This window comes from Orussus abietinus, unplaced genomic scaffold (genome assembly GCF_000612105.2).
Source record: "Orussus abietinus isolate OABI.00-Male unplaced genomic scaffold, Oabi_2.0 scaffold94, whole genome shotgun sequence".
In the NCBI taxonomy this organism is placed as follows: Eukaryota; Metazoa; Arthropoda; class Insecta; order Hymenoptera; family Orussidae; genus Orussus; species Orussus abietinus.
This window is the reverse complement of record NW_019394261.1, coordinates 231,561-256,568: the sequence shown is the minus strand read 5'-3', so window position 1 is coordinate 256,568 and position 25,008 is coordinate 231,561. Positions and strand designations below refer to the sequence as shown.

Below are 25,008 nucleotides of genomic sequence, written 5' to 3'. Positions count from 1 at the left end.
AGGGGGGGGCGCCATAATTGACGAAGTACAGTAAATAACTAGGAAGGCGATCATTAAGGGGAGCGGAAGGGGCCGGTTAAACTTTCGGGATTTTTACCAAATGACTCCGCCGATCGGGGTGGTCGAAGCGAATCCTGGTTAAGTCGACGGTCGACGGTCGTTCGCTGCGTCCTGCGGCCCTAGGGAAGTCGTCTTCTAGGATCCTTCAAAATGGCGGATTGGAGGTCGTCGGGACGAGGAGCGGCCCGACGACCTTCCTTTGCGGACGAAGGAACCCCCTCGATGGCCGTCGATGGCGACCGATTGTCGAGGTTTTGTATACACGACGTAAGATAGCTCGAGGAGAACACTGTATTATATCGAAAGCAAGGAACCCTCTAGAGTTTAAGAGTACTACTGTATATATATATATGACTATCACTGTAAACTTGAAATGAAAGGCGAACTCGGGCTCGCGATTGGACTGGCTTAAGGGCGGACGTAAAGAAACATTCGGACCGCTCGTTGGTCGACCCTTAAGGGCGTCGTCCTCTCGAGCGCGCAAACGAATTATTTTCCTTTCTTCTTTGTTACATTAGTTTATACGCGCTACGATTATTGCAATTTATTGTATCATTAACGAGAACACTGTAACAAACGAGATACTGTTAACTATTCTTAACAAAAAAATTAAAACTTTTGTAAACTGACTCTCCGTAGCAAAGCGATCTTGTCGCCCTCTACGTCGCCTCGTTTTGAGGGAGAAATCGGTGATAGAGAGATGTCGAAGGCTTGTCTTTTTAAGTCCTGGGTAGCCGAGGACCCTCGGCGGACGACTCTAGATCCTTGTCTCTTTTAATACATGTTTTGTATTTATTCGTTCCTCCCCCGTGACTTGTATATTGTTCTCGCAGCTGTAGAACGAAAAGAAATCATGCAGTTTCTATTCCACCGATTTTGTTCTCCTTCACCATCTTCGATTACGTTTTCAGGACCCTTCCGAGTCGTCCCAGGATTCCCTGTTGGTTCGTACGATGTGCGTGACTTTGTTGCACGGCTTTTGCCACCGGGATAACATCTCGCATCCTTAACTGGAACGGCGGTAACGTAGTTAGCGCCCCAGGACGCGGTTCTTGCGTTATTAGAAGACCCATTATATGATAATGCGGCCGAGGGGAATGCAAAATCTCGACCGATGAGCGATATCACAGGGAGGATAATAAAGAGGTAGGTGAAGCGATACTTCCTTTACTTATCGTCCTCATCCTCTGGAGGTACCCATGCCGACCGGGCTATCGAAGTCGGGGAAATCGTGCTTCGTCGAGGTCCTCCTCGCTCCTGGTTTCCGGCCGAGGATCCTAAATGGCGACACCTGTTGGTCGAAGGAAAATGCAATGAAATCATATTTCAATTACTTAAAGTGATATGAAAGGGTCATTCTATATATCAAAACGTCACGATATTTGTACAACTTTTTCCCCAAACGAATCATTTGTAACGTTAACACGTGATTATGGGGGCCCTAAAGAGGAACGCGATGCTAGTGAAATTTCCTTCTTATTTAGCCTAGAGTAGAATCAAAGGCACATTTTCTTGTGAAACAATGATACTTCACGGGCATCGCGTTTTATCAATATTTTGACGTTTTATATATATATAAAACTCGCAATAAGGCTCGTAAAAATTCTTTAGAAACGAGGAGCGAATTATTATAAGAGAAGGACGTGGAAATCGGTTGGAGAATTAGCGATTTACCGACAAGGAGCAGTACGCCCGAATGTTGTGCCCCATGTAGAACTTGACGCGTTGAAGAGCCAAAATGGAATGCAGCCTCAGTCTTGGCTCGGGTTGTAAAAGTCTCTTCAAGAGGTCCATAGCCCCTGGGGACATTTCGACGTCCGGCAGAGTCCCAGGAACCTGGTCTTCCTGATCTCCCGTGTCCGGCAGAAGGTCGGACCGCCCTCTCGCCGGATACTGGAAAAGAGAGAACCTTTACTCGCATCCCTTGTTCGTGGAGGAAATCGTTAAGTCATCAGTTTCAATGCTAGAAATCATCCGCAGAAAGTAGCCTCATAATCGGTACCCATGACTTCAGATATAGTTTCCGATGTAACGATGCGAGCGCTGCCTGCGGAAAATGTCGGAACTCCAACTCCTACATGGCGAAAAGACACTTCTCATCGACGTAAATGACCCGAAACGCCTTTAATTTTTCAATTAAGATACACTAAGTGAAACCATAATCCGCGGATGATATGCAGACCGTGATTTAAACCCGATAAAGACTAGGGGATGATAATTTTTAATTGAAAAATCTCACCGAGCCGTGGGGGGGGATTTCAATGCATGGCGTTAGATCTTATACCATTTCGTGGGTTGGTCATCGAAATGTAACAAGTCACTCCGTCCTTCGAGACCTCGGCCCCGAATTCAAGGTTATGTATTACATGGAATCAACGTCAATCGGTTCTCAGAGAAGGGGAATCCAATCCAGGAATTCAAGGTCGCCGTTTGTCACGCGATATCGACGTCGAACAGTTTTCGGATAGCCTCGGGAAGTGGATAGATGGTATAGAGGGGTTTCATTTAGCATTTTGGGGGGGCTTTTGGCGTGGAATTCCAGGCGGAAACCCGCAAAGGGGTTTTCGGAAGCAGCGGCCGTTTCGCCGGTTGCCGAGCGAGCACGCGCCGCGGCAAGGTCCACGGTCTCGCGCAGGTAGGTGCGCAGAAAGGTGCGCAGGGTCAACGGCCAGGAGCGACCGCCGGCAGTGCCGGCAGTGCCGCCAATCGGGGGCCGCGAAAAACTCCATTCGGGGAAGCGGGTCTAGGCGCGCGCGACAGGAGCCGCGCTCCTCAGAACGCGACAGGAGGCGCGAGGAGACGGATCGTTGATCGCGGCCGATCCGATCCGACTCGGAGGACCTTGACCGAGAGCGTAACGGTACAGGTCCATTATTACGAGATCGGAGATAGGTAAGGCCGGATTTACAACTCCCTCGCGTGGGTCCGCATCGGTGCAGCCTCGGACCGGCCATCTTGCTCGACCCGGCGGTACCGTTCTACCTCCGCCAGTAAATCCGAGATTAGACGTATCCAGAGAGACCGACCGGTCCTAAATCCGGGATTTAGGCGTCGATGCGATGTAAACGCGATTTACTGGATCCGGACCCGTAGTCAAGGATCGACGGAAACGAGAGTTAAGAGCTGCTCGACTCTCGTTTCGTCATCCAGAAACCCAGGGTGCGAGTAGCGGTGAAAATCTTGCTTAGAAATCGAGGCTTTCCAATTTTGAGGTTAAAGGCTCCCAGGCACCGATGCAGACCGTGGCGTCGTTCGCCATGGCTTGGAAAATCGAGAAGTACCTCAGGGCGTCAAAGGGGGGAAGAAAATCGAGAAGGGGGAGGAGGCACGGGGTATGGCGCAATTGGTCCGCCAAAGAGGATTACGGTTATTAGGGATATTATTATCCGTCTCGAGGGGAATCGGTACTTGGCGCAAGACGGGACCTAGGTGTAGCGAGTTAGGTACCGTTCGAGGCATTACCTGGGTTCAAAGCGATTTTCCTCGGGAACTAAGACTGGATATATCCAAAGAGCGAAGACCTCGGTACCGGAGATCGTTTACGGAGTTAGGAAGAAGTAGAAAGAGGGATAGAGGGACCTGGACGCGATATCTTGGAGATATTGGACGGAGGTTCCAGGTGTTTCGCGCAAGAGTTAAATGGCGCCTGGAGGAGTCCTCCTCGAGACGGGAAAAATCGGGTTCGTTGGCCTGTCTATCTCTTGGACGGGGATTTTCTTCTTTCCCGGTCCGTCCGGCTCTTGGGCGATCTCCTCCTCTCCGTCTTCGCGGCTCCTGCCGAGGGAGCGGTAACGCCGAATGCAAATGCGCCACGTCCGATGTCTCTTCCTCTTCTTCTTCTGCCTCCAGCGGCTGATTCCAGCCCAGGTAGCTAATTGCTGAGCAAACTCCGGCACTCCCTCGAGGTGCGATCCCCCGATGGCGGATCGTTAGCACCAGGTTCGCCGTAAGTGGCCGCGCAAACTCGCCCAGGAGACCTTGAAGACAACCCCGAAGAGGCTTTCCACTCGGCTGCCCCTTAAGAGGGAACGGAAAGGATTTCCTCGGAAGGGCGAACGTTCCCCCAGGTGGAGGGCTATCCTTCCGATTCCACTTCTTTAACTAGATACCGGACGTACATATTTTATTTATCCTCTTGCATGGAATAAGAAAGGGCAATTTCCCCATAAACCCGAACGTCCTTCGTGGTGGAGGACTTTCCTTCCCGTAGGACCCTTTCCACGAGGTGCCTAGCGCACCCGACATTTTCTTTTTATCCCCTCGCCTATCCTGGGAGAATTTCCCGGCGTTCTTCTCCCGTAGACGGTCATTGGAAACCACGAACGTAAAGATAAACGTCGGATAAGACGGCTCCCGTGGGATAGCTCGGCCAACTCCTCGTGGGAATGCAAGGTGCGAATACGCCCACTTTGCTGTTACATCGGCGCTATGCGGAACGGAACGGCTACCGGATGTCACGAGTCTAAAAGGAAGCCCCAAGATAGACCAGCTCTCGAGTCGCATTCGTCCCTTCTAGAGACCCTCCAGGAAGCGGCGACTCCTCCGAGTGGAGGACTCGAGTCCCTTTTCCTCCTCGAATTTCCCTTCCCAAACCGTTTAGGGTACACCGAGATGGTTCCTATTTTTCGGATGGAATCTCGAAATCGGACTCCCCAGGGGATACGGCGGTCACGGTCGGCTCGACCTCTTCGTCTTCGGATTCTAAAAAGCTCCTTTCTTCTCGGCGCTCCCTCGGCGTAGCTCGAGGCGAGACGAAGAACCGGCCTCGCGATCATCCTTACCGATTCTCCCGGGAAAAAAAGGAGGATCGCTTACGGTGTTCCCGAGTTCTCTCCTTCCTCGTCTCCCGGCTTAATACCTGTTCTTCTCTCCCTGGCGGTACGGTGCTCGAGTTCGTGGCCAGGTTCTATTCCCGGCCCGATAACGAGCGTTCCCACGACTCGCGATCGCCCCGATCGAACTCGACTTTCCGAATATAATCTTGGAGATCCCTTCTTCTTCCAGGACTCGTCTCGACAGGGAAGACGGGAGGAATCGACGACCTGGACCGTCCCTTCGTCCTCGCGTGCGGATGCACCTCGGGAAAATAGAGAAGAGGAAGCCTCGAGGGCAGCCGGTCGTAGTTAGCACACGGCAGTCGTTAGCGTCCCATTAACCAAATGCAGCGTCGAGAGCCCTAGGGAGATGCGTCGCCTCCTTGTGATCCTCTGGTAACTTATCCAGACATTTATTAAACAAATGCTGCGTTGGGTTAACTAAATGCAGCGTCCAGTCAAGAAAATCCAACGCCGAGTTAACCAAATGCAGCGTCCGGTTAACAGAGTTCAGCAGTGAATTAACCAAATGCAGCGTCCAGTTAAGAAAACCCAGCAGGTAGTTAACCAAATGCAGCGTGTTAACAGAGTTCAGCAGCGAGTTAACCAAATGCAGCGTCCGGTTAACAGAGTTAAGCAGCGAGTTAACCAAATGCAGCGTCCAGTTAAGAAAACCCAGCAGGTAGTTAACCAAATGCAGCGTTCGGTTAACAGAGTTCAGCAGCGAGTTAACCAAATGCAGCGTCCAGTTAAGAAAACCCAGCAGGTAGTTAACCAAATGCAGCGTCCGGTTAACAGAGTTCAGCAGCGAGTTAACCAAATGCAGCGTCCGGTTAACAGAGTTAAGCAGCGAGTTAACCAAATGCAGCGTCCAGTTAAGAAAACCCAGCAGGTAGTTAACCAAATGCAGCGTCCAGTTATGAAAATGCATCGTCAAGAGCCCTAGGGATCTGCATCACGTCCCGGTACCCGCGCCTTCAGGAGCGATCACCCATCCTTTCGTTAGGTTAGGCACTCGTACCATCCTCCGGCAACTTATTCGAGCTATTTATAAACCTGCTCGGCGACCGGCTCGATGGCGGCGCCAGGAGGGTGCCCGAATCCCGAGGTTCTCCCGAAGGAGTGCCGGGCCGAGGGGGCGCTTTGACGAGCCGTCGAGGACCGAGGAGGCGCCAGGATTTCTTGCGCCTCCCTCGAGAAGGACCGAGGGAAGAATGCCGGGGTAGGTACGCGTCGATTAACCTTCTTTCCGAAGAGGAGGCCGAAGAACTCGGCGAAGTACCCGACTCCTAGCGTGCCTCGAGGCTCTCACCGGCACGTAGACGAGGCGCCGATCTATAAATAGATCCAGAGGCTCCAGGGGCAGGACGAGCTCCGGATGTATTTGGAAAAAGAGCAGCAGGTTGCAGTCCTGCTCCTACGAGGAGCAACGAGACCGCGTTCTAACTTGGGCGCTCCCCCGATGGAGCTGGTGCACCGGAGGAAGTAACGTAACGACGCCGGATGATCGCTCTTCGTGGTCCAGTGGTTGGTAACCGGGTTGGATGCTGGTTTTTCAGGGGCCTAAGGACGACCCAGGTGCTGGTTTGCCTTGCAAAGGCTTTTTCGGGTCCCACCAGGAGTCCGTTGGTCCCGGTCCCGCGCAACACCCTTCTCGATCGGCCTGGCCCATCACTACCGGACGATGGGAGGCGTCCTCGAGGTCACCCGGGGGGTTGGCATTCCTCGAACTGTCCATTCGTCCCGCAACGGCGTCGGCAAGGTTGCTAGCACACTCCGGTGGTTGATAACTGGGTACGCGGGGCATTTTTCCTCCGGGGGACGATTAAGGCAATCGGCAAGAGCTGGTTTGCCTTGCGAAGGCTTTCTTGCATCCTGCTGGGAGCGATCCTCCGCCGAGGTGCACTAGCCTCCGATCCTACGGCCAGCCTCCGGCTCCAGCGGCATGGACGGGGAAATTATTACGGAGATCCGCGGCACTTCTTGCGATCCTGCGAGCCAACGAGCTCGGAGAAGAGCGTCATTACGCGTTCTATTTCCGTCCGCCTGTGCAAGGAACTCTGGAGGGCCAGGCACGGGTTGGGACGCGTACCCTTGTTCTGGACCCTGAAGACGTCGGAAGAGTCTTCGCCCTCCGAGATCGGTCCGATCCGAGATGGACTCTATGATGATGACGAAGATGAGGCCACGGAAGGATGGGGACATATTGGGATATCCACGTCTTGGACCCTGAAGACCCCAGAAGAGGACCACATCCTTCGAGAGCGGTCCAACCCGAGACAAATGCACTCCGTAGCGACGAAGAAGAGGAACGCCATCGGTCGGGACCAGGCTGGGGAATTCGTCGACGAGGGGAACGAGGAAGGCTTAACGAGGGTCTTGGAAGAGAAGAGCGAGGAAGACGAAGAGGCTAGTGGAGGAGGACGAATCCTGGGACGTATATTTCAGCCGTGGCGGCGTATAACAGGGCCATATATCAGGAGCATCGAGAAATTATTGCAGGCTTAGGAGTTTGGAAGGCTCGCTCGCTGGCGATGGCCCAAGGGCCTGAAAAACTCGTTACGGAGGGGCCCGAAAAGGGCCTTACGGACGGAGAGCTTAAATCAAAACAGGTCCTGCGAGTGGTCCGACTAGCTGGATGTCTATCCGGCGAGTTCATCACCGAGGACCTCCGACTTAGGACCGAAGCCGCCTCCAGCTTCGTCCTTTTCGGACCCGGAGAGAGGCAACATCCCCGAAGACGATCGACTCGTCCCCTTGAGAAACCTTGCGGCGCAAAACCTTTGGCGAGCATTAGCGAAGATGGCGGCGGGATATTTAGGTGCGTTTTCGAGGAAAGGAACGTCGGACGAGGAGCTGGAGCAAAACACTGGCTGCTCATCCCTGCCGTATAGGGTCCTGGAGGGTAGACGAGGTACGATGCCGCAAAAAGGGCAAACCTGCTCCTCGCCGGCATTTTTCTCGCTTCTTCCCCCTTTCGGAGACCCAGTGCTCGCATCGGCCGCACAGCTGGGCGCCATAAACGGTGGAAAAGATCGGGAAGGTGACGAGAGAAATTGCCGGTGATGGCCAATCCGATTTAATGGCCGGCGCCAGGTTGGCCAACGACCGGCAGGTACTCCTCGATTTGTTCCACAACCGAGCTGGGGCGCCGCGCGCGCCTACGGAGATTTCAATGCCGGATCCGCACAATGCGAGATCCTTTACGGGCCGAGGACAAAGTGCCAGGGGAGAGGGCAGATTCCCTCGGGAACCTGTGAACAGGATTTCTTTCTTTCAAATCCAAATCACTTTGATTCCACTCGACAATACAACCCAAGGGACATACGGCCTTAAAATTCTGACGTTTCGGGGACTTTAATGAATTTCTATTTCCGACATCGCGGGATTTCGGGGCTGGATATCCAGGATCTCCTGAGGGAATAACCCCAGGTGTTGGTGTTCTATTTTGTTGTCAGGATCGCGGCATCCCCGGAGAAGCTGGGGAGCCGAGGGCCCCAGGACTCGTCCTTCCACCTGACCTCTTCCACCGGCCCTGCCGTATAGGGACCCGCGGGATGCCCGACGTCGCAAAAAGGTAAACCTGCTCCCAGCCGGCATTTTTCACTCCTTCTCCCCTGGGGACTCCGGATGACCCTCGATTCTGCGAGCACCCGGGCGCCTGGGTCTCTCCTGGGAGGAACGGACTCCGGGAAGATGGCCAAGTCCTTGGTGGACGAAGCAACGGATCCATCAACAGATCCATCAACCAAAGAGCGATCCAACGGACGGCGCCAGGGTGACCAACACCTTGAAGAGCACCACCCACGAGTCCAGACCGGGACCCTCACCTTGGCTCTTCTCCAATGATCCTCGCTCTTCCTGGGAACTGGGTGAACGCGACACCTCCCACAATTATCGATTATGTTCGCATCATCGCGACCGGGACATTATCCCCGCAATCGGGAGCACAGGTTTCCGCGGAGAAGCTAGTCCCGACCGGGTCGTTCCGTCTTTTGGTACCGTTAACGATCGACACGCTCCATTAAAGCTCGCTCGAATTCCCCTGCCTCCTTCAGATCACCCGTTCCCGGGCGACCCCGAAGAGGAGCGTTTCCGATCGGGTCGATATCACCGACTCCTGGGGTTTTCGGATCGTTGGACGGGTCCCTTCCCATAAAAGAAGCCGCGCTTCCGCTGGGATTCGTTGATTCGGACGCCCAGCCATGACGGCGGGGACGGCATATCAGGATGACGATCCGTATGATGGATAATGATCGGTCGGCTGCCTTTCGCCCCCCGCCTCTGGACCATTATTCAATTGAATTCAATGTTACACCGACCATTAGGGAATTGCATTCGAGAACTTTCTTTTAGGCGTCCGTCCACGATCCGCGCGACGCTTCCGCCCGGTTGATGCGGAGAAAAATTCCGGCCCTTGGTGGTTTCGAGTCCTTCTTGAGGCCTCTTCGAGGACCTTCGATATCCTCTTCGAGGTTCACTTCGAGATCCTCTTCGAGGTTCTCTTCGAAATTCTCTTCGATACCACTTTTTAACCTCTTCGAGACCTCTCCCAGACCTCTTCAAGACCTCTCCCAGACCTCTTCAAGTTCTCTTCGAGCTCCCAGGCGATCGCGTCATCGCGCTACCGATCTTGGCACGGATGAAGAGCCTGCATCGATTTGCAGTCGCAGTCGCGTCACGTATTCTGGCCGCTCGCTAGACGCTGATTTTTTCGCCGGTCGAGTAGGCGTGCGCACGCTACAGGGGCTCTGTCCGCTGACATTGAGATCGCCGAGCAGCGTCCATTGTACTTGACGAGGTACCGCACGTAGACTGCAAATCCTCGATTGGGTGCCCCTTACGGTCCTTGGACATTCGAGGCGACATTTCCCCGGTCGACCCCCGATCGGCTCATCCTCGGATCCTTATCGCCTATCTCCTTTGCCTCCACTTCCTCGAGGAAGTTCCCTATGCGCGACTTCGTATGACGTTTCCAAACTTCCCTTGGCGAGTCCACACGAAAGGGCGGCATCCGAACGGAGAAAAACGGAGATAAACCGAGAGGAAAAAGCGGACGCGTAGCCCATCAGCGCCTCCATTAGCGTAAATCTCGGTATATCTCCGTATCTCCCTATCTCGGGATTTAAAGATTAACGTCCAGGTGTAGTCATAGGCTCGTTTAACCGCGAGATAGTTAACCGTGGATTGCAAAGGCCAGCGGCGTAATGACCGAAGGTAACGACCAGAGGGGAGAAAAACTGGCCCGTCTTTCCCTGTCGACGACGTCGGCGTCGTCCACTACGCCGAGGACTTTACCAACCGTGACTAAGAGTCCTCCTATCTGTCCCTGATTAATTCCACTAATCGGTGGGAGGTTCGGAGGAACGTGCGAGGCGAATCGATGATTCTTTACGAGGAAAGAACGCGGTGGAAGAATGGGAAAAATGTCCCCGAGGTGAGACTCGTCACCAGGCGCTTTCTTTGTCGACTTCAGGCGATAAGAAAGTGCCATATCGGGGGGTATCGATAATTGGAGCTCTTCTCCGAGATGGGTGTCTTGCTCCAAATCTTATGTAGAGGCCCTTAGGAACGTCCCTCCACTAAAGAAAATTCCCCATTTGACGAGAAATCTAAAAGACCTCCGCTAAGAAGAGTGGAGTATGATACGACTCGGTACACCCTTTTAGTGGAGTTACGTGAACAATTATCCCGTAGGACGTCACTCTCGTGTCATCCTAAGGACGCTTTTGCGCGGCCAACCTGGACTCGTCGGCAATTACTTTTTTGCGTCTCCCCGATTCCTGGAACTCGGTTATTCCATTTGTTAATGCGCCTTTCCATAATGAACCGGTTGATATCCGATATGAAGTCCCGGTCATTTTTCCTCGAGAGTGCTTATCGCGACGCCGGAATGCGCCGGCGAGACGCACGCGTATGATGGACGCCACTCGACGTCGTTTAATTTCTTCGAGTTAAATTGTAAAACGAGGTACGCGTCTCGACTTAAGATGCGTCCTTTGGGTGCGACTTTGCCGGGCCCGATCGAGGCGCTATCGACGGGATTTGACGTCACCACTGGTCGCCATAAATGATTCAAATCGCATCCGCGACGCACGACTTTTCTTGAATTTAACCGATGCAATTGCGAGGAGAGGAAGCGTCATTTCGGAACACGCGCGGAATTAAACGCACTAGTCTTTAAGTTGCATTATTCCGCCTCATTAAATACGTTTCTGCAAGTACAACCGGAAACGTCCTCCGTCGCGGCGCAGATCGCGGAGGCCTCCACGTTGGAGCTCGACCATCGCGGGCCCGAGTGGCAATATTGGCAGAGTATCGATAAGCGACATATCATATCAAAGAACCGTCGTAATCGAGGTTGGAAAGCGGTTGCTGGTCCGTCTACGTGAAGAAAGCCGGGGGAGCGGAAACTTTAGGGATTTTTTACCGCGCTAATGGGTCCAAAACGGCGGGATGTAAAATCGGAAAGGAAGTCAGTTCGGCTCCTTCGTCCTTGAGAATTCTTCCTTGGTCATCGCGAGGCCTTCCGCGGCCAAGGATTTCGGAGATCGGTAATCGTTGCGGCGGCGAACTCGCGGAAAGCCGCGTGCGAGTACCTCATCGCGGCGGCAACCTTGCCGGCCGCGTGACGAGCATAATTTCGAAAAGCGCCCACACGATATATACATATTCCCCCCTTACCATGTATTAAACCGGAAATGCGAAGTCAGACCGTCGGAATGACCGGTCGGGTTTAAAACCGTCCGCCGTCGACGTCGGCCGCTAAAAATCCAGACGGCGTCTCTCGGAGGTTACGGTATCGCGACCGGGTCGTTAGTCCGTCTACGTGAATAGTTTTTCGCTTTCCGAGATTACCCTCAAAGTGGCTCTAGAGTGGATTTTAAGTAGCAGTTATACGCATCGAGGCGTGCATCCGATAATCGGCGGCGCCGCCGCTTGGTTGCCATGGAGTCGGTCGCCGCGCAACGGTCGCCCTAGCAACGGTTGCCATGGCGCTGAGCGACTCCTAAAATAGGCGGAAACGGGCGGCGCGGCGTCATTCCATGCCGGGACGTCGCGAGGGAAGGATCGCGCACCCCCGTTCGGGATCCCACGGGATGAAATTTAAGGAAAGCCCCGTGTTGCCAGGCGATAGAGCCCCGCCGGTCTCCCGGTGATAAAGGGAGACGGAATCGACCGAGGCGGGAGGTGAGGAAAGGATAAGAAAAAATAGTCGGACGCGGAGGGGGAGGTCGGAGGGGGGTAAAGACGAGTTCGAAGCGAGGGAGAGAAAAAGTCGCGGACGTTAAACCGATCGCTGGACTCCTCTTCGCCTCCCTCCCCCTCTGGTGCCTCCCTCTCTCTCTCTCCTCTCCCGCGGGCCTCGCGCCCCTCTTTCTCGCTCTCTCGGGCCGAGGGGGGAGGAGGGTAAAAAGACGAAGATAGGGGATGTACGAGGCCGAGCGGGAGCGAGGAGGATCCGATCTCGAGGTCGCACGTACGGCCGTATAATGCCCGTAATACGTGTAATACCTATAATACCTGTAATACCGGTGTATAACGCATTGTACGCGCGCGACTCGCGGCCTTGCCGATCGAATATCTCCGGTCCGGCCACCGAACCGTCCATCGATCGGTCCATCGATCCGTCGATCGATCCGTTATCGGGAATCCGGGGGCGATAACGAGCCTATGCGTGGGGGAGGGGGATCGGTCATCCACCAGGAGCGAGCCGAGCGTAGATCGGGTCCGAGTCCGAGGCCGCCACTAGATGCTATTTTGAGCGCTCTCTTCTTCGCCGGCATCTTTCTTTTGCAACTCGGGTTTTGCTCGGGTATGGGACGGCACGGTATGGTATGTGCCATGGGCCGGACGGGACGGGTTGCCGTTCAGGTTTTGCTGCAAGGGATCGTTAAGATAATCGCTGCTATCCTCCTCCTAACTTAGCCTTAGCCGTAGCCTTCCAACGGGCCCGCCGCCACCTCCTCCTGCGTCGCTTCGTCCTCCAACCCCTGACTCGACGAGTTCCTTGGGGGCCAGGGTGCCGATTTCCCTGCCCTCGAGACGAAGAGCGTCACCTCGAGGGAGGCTATTCCCGCCCTCCGACCTACCCCTGCACGTCGAGGGCCTCTTCGAGGAGTTCTCCAGGACCCAGGGTGCCGATTTCGACCTCCTCGGGACGGCGCTCGTCACCTCGAGGAAGAGGGCCGAGGCGTCGAAACGGAGGAGCGATTACGAGTCCCCGGCGCGCAGAAAAGAGGATGGACCTTGGGCTCCTTGCGAGAGATAATCACGGCGTTACACGATCCGTAATGCCGCAATGAGCCGCGATGTACATTGCGCGGACCGAAAGAAGGGAGAACGCGCCGGGGCCCATTACGAGCTAAAAACGGAACGAATATAGGTAAGGAGTTTTTCTCCGGGCACGGATATACCACCCTACCTTGGGAGCTCGCCTACACCTTGAAGAGGAGTCCGAGCAATCCCGATGATTGCTCGAGAGGTTCTGGGTGATGCCGGAGAGGGAATTGCATCGGTCGTACCGTTATTAGGATTGTTAGAGGCCGACCAATGGCGACCCTCTACGAAGAGGAGAGCGAAGGTCTCGGCGTCTCCTGGACCTGGTTCGAGAGTATCCACGAAATTACACCTCCGGCATCTGGGTTGCGGATCGTCGGACCGTCCTAGGCCATTCCGCGATTGTTAGAATCCGAGGGTATCTGGCCTAGAACGGTCCCTGACGAGAGGGACACTCGATGGTTCCGTAACTGCCTCTTCGGCGTACCTACCTAGAGGCTAAAAACGTCCTCGATGGAAAAGCCGAACGATGTTGTGCAACCGGTGCCGTAATCCACCTTGGAAATCCTGAATTCTTACTTTGGACGCCGGCGCTATCTTTAATCGCCGGTGACTAATTAATATCTTGGGTGATGGAAACCGAACGGATCGGCCGCCTCCTGGGGACGCCTATAGGCCCGTAACGTGACTCGATGGAAACCTGTCGAGCGTTAAAACAATGGCTTTGAGCTTGGGTACCGATTCTTAGTCCAGTCTGGTTCTTCTCTTGTTTCCTCCATTTTTTCTTCGACCTCGTGGTCGAAGATACTCCATCACGAGCGAGGGGTCCTTCTTAAGCTCCTGGGCGGCCATCTTGAATTATGACCCCGGGACCGAAGAAGTCGCTTGAAATTCCCCTCTAGTATTTCTAGATTATTTCTTTATTTCATGTTATCAGCGCCAAAATAATCAGCGTATATGTAAAATATATCACGTGAAAATCATTATGACGTATCAGTGCTTGGAATGATATCCTGTCTATCTTGTGATCTTTGGCGATCCCCGTGAAATTTCATTTTTAAAAAAAGAAAGGATGTTTTTTTTTCTTTTCTGGCTCTTGTCCGTGATAAAAATTTCCGAAAAAAGTAAACTTCACAAGCGACGCGTTCTTCGTCAGGGATTAATCTCGCGATGAAGTATCAAATGATTAGGTGATCCCAGTTTGGAAAAAAGTTTTATATATTTTCGCTGTGTATATGTGACACTTTCATATCACCTTAAGGAACGAGGCGACATCGGGGACGTCGTTTGATTACGGGCTCGGCCTGTTATCCAACGAATCGTGGAACAAGGTGCTCAATTAAATAACGAAAAAGCCCGACCAGTCCGGGATGGAAGATGGTCCCAATATCTCGTGCAGCATCCCAGCCGACTTTGGGACGATATCTCGTCGCCGAGGTGGAACCGGCTCCCCTTTGGGATAAAATTAGAAGACCAGTAGTCAAGGCAAACCGGACCTGCCCAAACCCAGGGCAGCCACCCCCGATGCATCCTGGAGATGACACGCCCTCCTGGGATGTTCGCCACGTCTGGCGACGCAACTAAATTGCTAAAATCCCGTCGAGGAACCGGTCGAGATGCACTTGGAAGGACCCGAGGACCGATAGGTCCTGGCAGGACCAAAAGGGGTGTAGAAGGGCTCGAGCTGGTCCATTTGCATATTTCTACGGTCCTAGGACCCCCATGTGTCGAACAAGGATCGACAACGCACGTGGTTAGACTCTGACAATGGTCCTTGGACGGAAAAGGAAAAATAAGGATATCTGCCCTTGCTGGAAGAATAATCGCACCAGGAGCGAAAATAGTTGGGATATAAATATTGGCCGGTTATCCTTAGAAAAAAAAAAGAAAAAAATGTAATCGCCGTCGGGAATTATTTTTTTCTTTTTTTTTCAGGTGGAACGGAAGTCCAATCCCAATCGCGGAGGCCGCGATTGGGGAAATAGTGGAGGGAAACGCGCGGCGGAGGATAAAGGAACGAGAGGCATCCTTGGAGGGTCCGGGGAGGATGAGTCAGAAATTTCTCCGGCGGAAGATTAAAGTTTAGCCTTGAGGACGCCCGGCGGAATCGCGAGTTCGTGCAATTTCGAGCAATTGACGAGTGCGATTAACGTCTCTCGAGGAGTGCGGGAGGAGAAGGGAAAAAAAAAGAAGAGCCGGGCAATTGGACCAATTGCGGGAGGAGCCGAGTCGTCGAGCTCTCCGAAAAGTCGGAAGCGTCGCGGCGCCGCCTGGACGCTCCTCGAAGGATGTCGCTAATTGCGGATCCATCGCGAGGACTCGCTAATTAGCCCCCAAGCCATCAGACAGGACGAGGAAGACTACTCGCACCGGTTTTGCACGCAACGGCGTTAATAGTTGCGCGAGCTAGTTGGTACCGTTACCGTTGGGGACAACTATTACTCGGACTTCGATTAAAAAGCGATCGATCGGGACTGATCGAAGGGGACTCTGCGTCTCTTATTTTCCACCGAGGTCCTCTATACGGAAGTCGGAATCGATGTCTCCACGTGGGTGCATCAGCTGTTTCGGACTTCCTCCAAATCGAGCCACTACGACATCGTTTACGTAATGTCTCCGCAACGACAATTGGAGCGAGAAAAAAAAGAGAGGAAAAAAAAAGACGCGGGGGAAAAAGCAAAACTCGACAGTCCACTTTTCAAGGAAAACGAGATCAATCTGGAGCGGGAAAGACATTTCGATCGTGTTTTCCCGGCGTCGACTTCTCGACGGACTTCTGCGCCCTGGCGATGATCTTTTCTTGATATTCGAATCGAAGCTGATTAAGGTGATACGAAAGTGCCCTCGAAGAGGTTCCGCTGGTGGGACTTTTTTCTTAACTGGGTACACCGAATCCTTTCAAACCATACTACGTGAATGCGGAGGTACTGGCGAAATTTCATTGTTGATAAAAAATGTTTATAAATATCCACAGGGATCTTCGAAAAATTAAAATCTGGGTGCCAGGACCTTCCTTGCGGCCTCCATATTTACGTTGTAAGATCTGAAACGATTCTATACATCCTTTCCAGAGAAAAGTTTGATAAGCGAGACCTCTCTAGGCAACTTTCGTATTGCCTTAAATGTGACAATCGTAATCGCATGTTTTCCGTCGAACTAGAAAATGACCATTGTTCCTTCGTCGACCTAGACTAATCCTGACGTTATGCCAACGTCCGACTAATTCCAGGGACAAGTTAAAGAGAAAGAGCGACTTTGAGGAGAATGCCGCAGAAATGGCGCGAGATCCCTTAATGTCATAATACACGCGTAGGTGTAGGCGATTCATGACCGGTCCTTCCTCTAGGAAGTGCCTCGAGGTCGTCGAGGAGCCCCTCGACCTCTTCAAAGAGAGAAAAAGAAATTCGAGAGAAGCCCTCCCGTTCAACGACGCCGGAAGGAGTCAACGAGCGAAGCCAATAAGTCAATAGTCAATAAGTGAAGCCAATAAGACGCACGCGTCCACGTCGGTCATCTCCGATTCGTGAAGTTTTCTTGACTTTACGAGCCAACCGATCGCCTATATCACTACTTAGTCATTACTATTACCTTTTTTTTTCCTCGAACGTTCCCAAGATTCATAAACGCGGTATTTCTTCAATTTTTTTGAGGATTATCCTTATATAAATATCCACACCGGGGAATAAATGCTATCAAACCGAAGAAATATTTCGTTATTCAAAGAGTAATTATTATAACAAAAAAATGATTCGAATCAGCGAAATATTTCGTTGATTCAAAGAATAATTATTATAATAAAAAAATGATTCGAATCAGCGAAATATTCCTCTGGTTGGAATTCTTTTTCTATTCTCGAGGTACAAGCGATCATTTCCGATTTATGAAGTTTTCTTGATTTTACGAGACGACCGATCGCTGATATCGCTCCTTAGCCATTACTATGATCTCATCTTTTTTCCTCGATCGCTCCCGAGATTCGTAAACGCGCGGACGTGTTTCCTCCTTTTTGCGGGCCTCGGGGTGATTCGGTTACATAAATATCTAAGTACTTTTTTTTTTCCTCCGAGTTTTCCACTTCGGAATGTTTGCATAATACGTCGCAATAGACGCGTAAAAAGGCGAGAACCAGCCAGCTGCAGCTGGCTGCTTTCCGAGAGGCTCCCAGAAGGTCGTCCGGGACCGTCAACGCGTTCTCCAGAGAATCATCGACCTTCCGACCTTCACCGGTTGACGTCGATGACTCGCCCGACAGGTAACGACTCCACCTGCGAATCCTGTAATGATCCGCTCGGACCGAATCCCCGCGAAGTGGCGCCGACGAGACCGTATCACCTGTAAACCATCTCCAAACTGCGCCAAGAAAAAAAAGAAAAAAAAATCTCACCTAACCGTAGAAACATTCCATTAATTCAAAGAATAATTATCCGACTGAAATAAGTCCGAATAAATAGGATGCAAAATTAATCCGGAACGATGACAATTTATTTCAGCGGAATGAAATTATTCTTTGAATTAACGGAACAGTCCCTTGCCTCAATTGTTCCTTTCTCGGTGTACGGATTATTATTGAAAAAATAAAAATGAGAAAAATAAATCTTAGGCGTCGAGACCTTTGATAATTAATTTTTTTTTTTTTTTTTTAAGGAACCTTTTCATTTGAGCTGGATGATTTAATTGGATCCTAGTGTTTTTTCGGGCCAGTCGCGGAATGAAAGGTGTAGGGGGACCAGAAGAGAGGTAAGTCTAGGAACTAGACGCAGGAGGTAAGGATAGGAAACTGTCTCCGGCGAATCATTGACCTTAAGACCCGAGCCAGGGGCCCAGCAGGTAACTCCACGCAGCCGACTCCCACCTGCGAGCCTGGACACGCCTCGGTCGACCTGCGAGTGGCATCCGTGAAATTCGCAGTCACTCGAAAGGCTCTCTACCGTGTTTACACGATACAGCCGTATACAGTCGTCGACTGCCGGCACGAGAACCAAGACCAGATTCCCAGGTGTGCCGCACAGGTACAAGCAGTGACAATGTAGGTAGGTATGATGCCGTGACAATGTATGTATAATGTCATGACAATGTAGGTAGGTATGGTGCCGTGACAATGTAAGTATAATGTCATGACCATGTAGGTACTATGCCATGAAAATGTAGGTATGATGCCGTGACAATGTAGGGTATGATGCCATGACAATGTAGGTATGATACCAAGAGAATGTAGGTATGACGCCATGACAATGTAGGTATGATACCATGACAATGTAGGTGTAATGCCACGACAATGTAGGTACGATGCCATGACAATGTAGGTATGATACCATGACAATGTAGGTACAACGCTATAACAATGTACGACGCCATGACGATGTAGGTATGATACCATGGCAACGTAAGTACAACCCCATGACAATGTAGGTACGACGCTCAACATTCAAGTAAAAGTCCCTAAACGTCAAAAAAATCGTTCCCGGCTTCCAAGATAACGTTTTAGTCATTTTCAATCGAGAAGATTTAGAGTTTGAAGAAAAGGTTCCTCCTTCCCTTTCGTTCAGCCGAAGATACGGCGTTGGAAGTGGATGGGTCCTTATCTAGTCCCGGAAAAGTACTCCTAGATAAGTGTTCCTAGTGACTTTCCACCAAAGATTTCCGAGGTCCTCCCCTCGTTCCAAACCATAGGAAGCGTCTCGCGTCTTCGATCCCAAGAGTCTCGATCTCGTCGCAGTAATTTTTCATTTCTTTTTAATACATCGTTTTCCTCATCGCACGCCGTAATGACTCGACGCCGCGAGAACTCGTGCACTTCGTGTTGACAAACTGTAAACTTCGCTCCTCGTCGACAATTGCCTTTGTACCTCTCACATCGGTGCGTTTCAATTATCAGGCGTTACGCGTCCGGCACATGCCGCGCGTACTCGCATTCTTGCTCGTAGTTGGTCGTTCCTGGTTGTTGCTCCTGGTGAAAAAGCGCAATTTCCGGGACATCCGGGACTTCTCGCCTAAGCCTGGACCAAGAGGGATCATCTCCCGATCCACTGGGTCAGAAGCAGGGTACTGTTTGGGTTTTTTCCAGGCCCAAGCGCAAGGCCAGGGGTCACTAACCCGAGGATTGATCGGATGTGATTTATTCGAGACCGGATCGTCGAACGGTCTGGGTCTCGAAATCACTAGAAAAATTCCGTCGAGCCAGCTACGAGAGACCCAGCATCCGCGCCTGGACCGTTACGGACCCAAGGAGTAGTCAGGACGCTAAAAAAAGTCCCTACACATTCGGATCTCCACTTAGGAAAAAAAATCGAAAACGGCCATTCAAGCCCTTCAAAAAGAAATCCAGCGACCAGAACTAGATTCCGAAAATTGTCCCTAGGATAGGGTCCTACCCCAGTGGTCCAGAGGGCCCTAAGAGTAGAGGCGCATCTCTGGATAAGTTATCAAGGGCCCTTGGCAGTCTCTCGGGTCTTGCGGCCGGTCGGCCGGGAGGGGAGGAGGAACTCGAGAAGAGGAGTAGAGAGAGAGAGAGGAGAAGACGAGGGGCCGGAAAAGAGAAGAAAAGAGAAGAAAGGAGAAGAGAAGAAAAGGGTAGGGGGCGCGGGGGGAGGGGCGGGTGGGGCCGGGTCCGGCGGCCCTCCCCCCTCCACCAGGAGGGCTCGCGTATATAAGCGGGGCCCGAGCCGCTCCGACACGACTCACGACCCTACCCTCCTCACGGTCGCTTCGCTCCGATCGCACTCTCTCTCGCGCGCGCGCATCACCACTCGAAGAAGAGCACCCTTCTGGTTCCCCGGGACCGTGCACCCCACTCGATCACCCCCGAGTTCGTGAACGCGCTCCAGGAGGAGCAGCAGACATTCGCCACGCGAGGACCAGGTTGCACCAGGAAGAGCTTCCACGTGAGTACCCTCTTGCTAGGGCTCAGCCCGCTGTAGATGTTAAGGTCGAAGATGAGAGGCGTACCTTCCCTGGTGGAGGCAATCGCGAGTATTTTCGGAGTCTGGGGAATTTTTCGGGAATTTTTTCACACTCCCCCCAGGGCGCGGAAGACGATTTTTGGCCAGCTAAGGAGGGACTAACGCAGGTTCTTAAATGTCGAATCGATGGTTGACGGACGGTACCAAGTGTCGGTACCAGAGGAACGCTTGTACCACGGCTCGGAGCGGAAATTAGCCGGAAATGGCAAGGAGTTAGGAGAATCGGTCGAGGATGCGCTCGCGGAGGCTCGGTCTTCTCTTCGCCTCAGAGGAGGACGAAGAGGTTGAAGATTGGGGCCCGAGAGAAATGGCGAGCCTTTTCCCTTGCGGGAGATTGCATCCAGCACGGTAATCGTAGGATTACTCAAGCCTTCCCTTGCGTCACGAAGAGTTTCTTCGGGATCGTGACACCTGGCAGAGAAGCGGCCATTGTCGACCGGCGGAAGTTGAATCCTGTCTGCGTTTCCGGGACTCCCACGACCCCCCGCACCCCTCGGTCTGCCCCCTAAGGGGATTCTTTGTCGGGCTCGTTACTTCTCTGAATGATCTTGATGAGGTAATGGTCCATCATCTTTCAGAGCCACTTCCTCTCCTGGACCTGGCTCTCCCGCTTTCTCAAACGGTCCCCTTCGGCGTCTTCGTCGTCGGCTTCCCACGGTGGACGCGCCTCCCTGGAACTCCCTATTCGAGATCTCGGGTGAGTGCCTTCCGTCCTTCGGGGACACCCGGAGGAGGTTTCTGGAAGTCGTTGGCGAAGCAACGAGCGGAGAAACGACCGACAGACTCGCGGGAAACGAATGATCACCGGGAAAGGTGCCTTTCGATTTTTTTACGAGTCCGTTTCGCCGGTTTCACGCTCGCCTTCGTTGCCTCCACGGCAGGTGCAGCTGCAGCCTGGCAAAAACTGGACCGCGCCATGCTGCACCTCCTTTGCCGACTCCGGGTCCTCCCTCGATGGCGAAATTTCCCCAGCCTCGTCTTTAAGCAGACTCCCAGGCGAGTCGCACATCCAATCTTGATGATCCGAGGACCCATCCGCGTTTCTTGCCCACTTTCGGATCTTCTTCCGCGGTCGTTCGCCATGTCGCACCGCCGCCTCCGAGTTTTCCCTCGGTCTGGAGGATCCGGAAGAAACGCCGCGGTTGGATCCTTATCGTCCTTCCTGAAGATCCTTGGCTCTTACACCGACCTTCGATGCACAGATCTCAGGGACACTCGTCGCGCCTCCTAATTTGGTTAGCGAGCTCTCCAAACGAGCGTTAATGGGTTGTTCCGCAGCTTATCGCTCGCTACATACCAGCTGGAGTTTGCAGACGTTATCAAAGCCCTCCGAGCACTCGGTGCCTCCACCTCTCCACGGTTCCCGAGGTACACGTCGGGCACCATCTAAGTTTTTCCCTTCTACCGGGATATTAATAAGAATCTGACGTGCGCATCCTACGACCATTGTCGCCCTTGATGTCCACCAGGAACCGGCATACGAAAGGGTCCAGCCATTGTTCTCCGGTTACGAGTGCCGAGCTTCGGTACCAAGCCCTCGCGTACCGTCCTAAGGACGAAAGAGAGGAACCGGACCTAGGAGAGACGACACCGCGGTACTCGGGAGGTCCAGCTCGCCCTTTTCCGGTTCTCCAGGGGGTCCGGGGATGGACTTCCTTAGGCCTCGCCTCGCATTCAGGCGGGGAGGGCGCGCGATTCGCATACCGTCGAGCGCGTAACGAGCGATGCATCCTGTCATTATCTCCATGACGCTCGCCTTATTCAGTGCATTCGGTTCAATGTCACTCGGGGTCCCTCCGGCGTTCCGCCTGACGTTTCCATTTAGCGGGCGGCGTTTCGTTCGGCGCGTCCATTGATTCGTGCCGGACGGCGCTCACCCTCGTCCGCTCCGTAGGATCGCAAAGTAGAAGATTGCGCTCCAGGATTCCATTGACATCAATGACCGGGAGCACCTTTCGGTGGCCGTGTCTCCTGCGGCCTCCAATTGCCGGCGAGGGCTGCGTTCCCCTCGTCACGTCGGCGCTCTTCCTCTTCCTCTCGGCCCTCGTTAGCGGTCCCTCGACTTCGAGAGCTCCCTCTCCTCGTCACCGTCGATCTAATCGCCCCGTTGAATTCCAGGAGCAGCCATGAAGACGATTCTGGCAGTGGCAGTGTGCCTGCTGGCGGTGAAGACGATGAAGGCGATGCCGGTGGGAGAGCCGGCCCCAGCGGACGGGGCCTTGTCGGTGGTACCCCTGGCAGCGGGGGCGACGGCGGTGGCGGAGCCGCAGAAGACGGACGAACCGGTGGTTCCCGCGGAACCCGCGCCGGCCAGCATCCCGGCGGCGGATCCTGCGGTCCCAGGGGAACCGAAGCCGGCGGAGCCCGCTCTGAAGCCTACCGAGAAGAAGCTGGACTCCGAGGAGGCGTTGCTGGAGAGCGTCGAGAAACCGGCGCAGCTTGCCGAGGAGAAGCCCCTGGCTGAGCCCGAGAAGAAGCAGGAAGAGGAGGCGCCGCTCGAGAAGAAGGAGGAGCTGCCCCAGTCCGTTGAGCCCCAGGGAGCCGTGCAGGACGCGAGCCCGGTCCCGGCGCAGCTTGCACCTGATGCACCCGCTGCCGACGCTCCGCTAGAAAAGAAGGTGAGGCTTCAGGGTTTGACTCTAGGTACCCTCCTCCCGAGATTGATTAAATGGTAACGCAATTTTTACGCGGTTTTTGTTGCATATATTTCTCTTTTTTTAATGATAGACTTTACACAAGGCGTTACACTTTACTTACGGCATTTTTCCGTTCCCTCAGGAGGAAGCCATCGCTCCGACGAAGGTCCCAGAGCCCAAGGCGGTCACGCCGATCAAGGAGGTGAAGGAAGAGTCCGAGGTTCCGCAAGAGACCCCAGCCCCGTTGAGAGCGGAGGCTGCGGCCTTGGCCGGTTCTCCCGCAGCGGACGCCCCCGCAGTAGTGGCGGAGGAGCCGGAGCACCCTAAGGCGGAGGCAGCTCCCCAGGACGCCGTCAAGGTCCAGGACAAGACCGACCGAGTGACCAGGGAGGCCGAGGAGATCGCAGCCGCGGCGGCGGCCGCAGTGGCAGCCGCAGCCTCCTGGGACGTGCCGATTCCGCAGGCCAAGTCCGAGGAGTCCGCGGTGGTGCTGGAGAAGAAGCTGGAGGAGCCGGCGAACCTCCCGGAGAAGACGGAGAAGGCCGAGAAGACCGAGCAGCTGGCGGAGCCCGCGCAGCAGTCCCCGGTGCCGGAGCAGGCCCAGCAAGCCCAGCAGGGTCAGGAACCTCAGCAGTCCGACAAGCCCCAGGAGTCGAAGAAGCCCGAGGCGGTCGAAAAGGCAGAAAAGGCCGAGAAGAGCAGCGAGGAGTCCTCGGAGGAGGTGAAGGAGCCGAAGGAGCAGAAGGAGGCCGAGCCCCAGAAGGTCGCGGACGCGTCGGCCGAGTCCTCGGTGGAGTCCTCGGAGGAGACGAAGCAGGTCGAGGGCGTAGCACAGGCCAAGCGACAGACGGAGACCGAGTCCCAGGCCCAGCCCAGAACCAAGCCCGAGACCCCGGTTACGCCGGAGGAGCCGAAGGCCTCCAAGGACGAGGTCTCCCCCCTGGCCAAGGCCGCGGATCCGGCCATCAGCGAGGAGCCCCTGAAGAAGGCCGAGGCCCAGAAGGCTCCCGAAGAGCCCAAGGCGGAGGAGCTCCCGAAACCGCAGGAGCTGAACGAGCCCAAACCCCACGGCCAGTAAGGACACCCCCGATCCACGGGAACGCACGTTTTTTTTAAAGGCGCTGACTACGAGAGGCAAACACCCGGAGAGAGAGAGGGAGACACGGAGAGAATGACGGGAGAGTGAGCGAGAGAGAGAGAGAGAGAGTGATTGCGAGGACGCGATTCTTGAAGAGCGAGACGGCCGGGACGTCGGCAGGATTGTCGACCCTGGCGGAGGGAGAGAGGATGGTAGAAGAGGACAGGGCGAGAGCACGACAAGGCATTACGTGGGAGACGCAGGATCCAATCCCTTTTTTTTCCCCGGCGCGCTATCACCGTCTTTCTCCGACGCATCTCCGAGAGACCGAGATGCGCCGGCGGGCGCGCCGTAAGGGCCGTAATCCCTCGACCGTGCGCGGGAATATGGCCCTTACGGCCACGCGTCGCGACCGCCCGAAAACTTCGCGAGGGGCGCGACGGGAGACGTCGTTTCTTGGCAAGGCCCTACGTGTCCCCGACCTTCCCTAGGGAATTCCCTTATCCCTTGGATGGACCTTCCCGATTACCGCGACGCGAGCAACGACGGTCCTTTTAGCCACCGCCTACCCCCACCCTCCCCNATTATTATTATTTACGCCGGTATCTGTTATTACTACGTTTAGTATCGTCATCGCCATCTCTCCGTCACCAACGCGACACGACACGATTGACTTTATCTTCTTTTTTTTTTTCCCCTCCCCTACCCCCACCGCTCCGCTATTGTCGTCATTACTTGTAACGTCGTTACGATTAATCGTAGGGATCGCCGTTGATAATGTTAGCGATTAGCGCGACGAGGGATATTCCCAGTGGACCTGCGCTACACGTACACGGGAAGGGGGCAGCGGGCCAGGAAATTTCCCTCCAAATATCTCCGAGATCCGCGAGACACCCGCCCTCTGCCCCTTTCGAGCTGGTGAGCAAGTAATAAATGCCCTTAGCGTGTAACTTATTTCAGACGAAGCTTTCGTAACGTTCTTATCACGGTTAACCGGTCCCATCCCGTCCCAGAGTTCCCGTATAAACCCCTCGCCATACTTAGGCGAGTCCGATTTGTGATTAAAAAAAGTGTAGGACCTAAGTAATGAACATTGTGAGAGTGGCCTCGTAATTTGTACGGCGATGGGTTAAGAATCGCAGTTTCGTATGAATTTCTTGAAACGCTAAGTTCGAGGGTAA

The 25,008-nt window shown here is 53.8% G+C and overlaps 2 protein-coding genes across 2 annotated transcripts in view; one reads left to right on the top strand and one right to left on the bottom strand.

Moving 5' to 3' along the window:
* Positions 1-17: 17 nt before the first annotated feature.
* Positions 18-25,008, bottom strand: part of LOC105696828 (serine/threonine-protein kinase S6KL) — a 28,330-nt gene continuing 3,339 nt past the window's right edge. Inside the window, exons 8-9 of the mRNA XM_012419585.1 lie at positions 1,735-1,953; positions 18-1,351 (exon numbers count right to left, since the gene is read on the bottom strand). Of these exons, the coding sequence (XP_012275008.1) occupies positions 1,241-1,351; positions 1,735-1,953 (330 nt within the window). The 3' untranslated portion in view covers positions 18-1,240. The remainder of the gene's footprint in view (positions 1,352-1,734; positions 1,954-25,008) is intronic.
* On the top strand, positions 19,840-23,932 carry LOC105696827 (neurofilament heavy polypeptide-like). Its single transcript, XM_012419583.1, has 3 exons — positions 19,840-20,035; positions 22,232-22,731; positions 22,892-23,932. The coding sequence occupies exons 2-3, from the start codon at positions 22,240-22,242 to the stop codon at positions 23,825-23,827; spliced, it is 1,428 nt and encodes a 475-aa protein (XP_012275006.1). The 5' UTR covers positions 19,840-20,035; positions 22,232-22,239; the 3' UTR covers positions 23,828-23,932.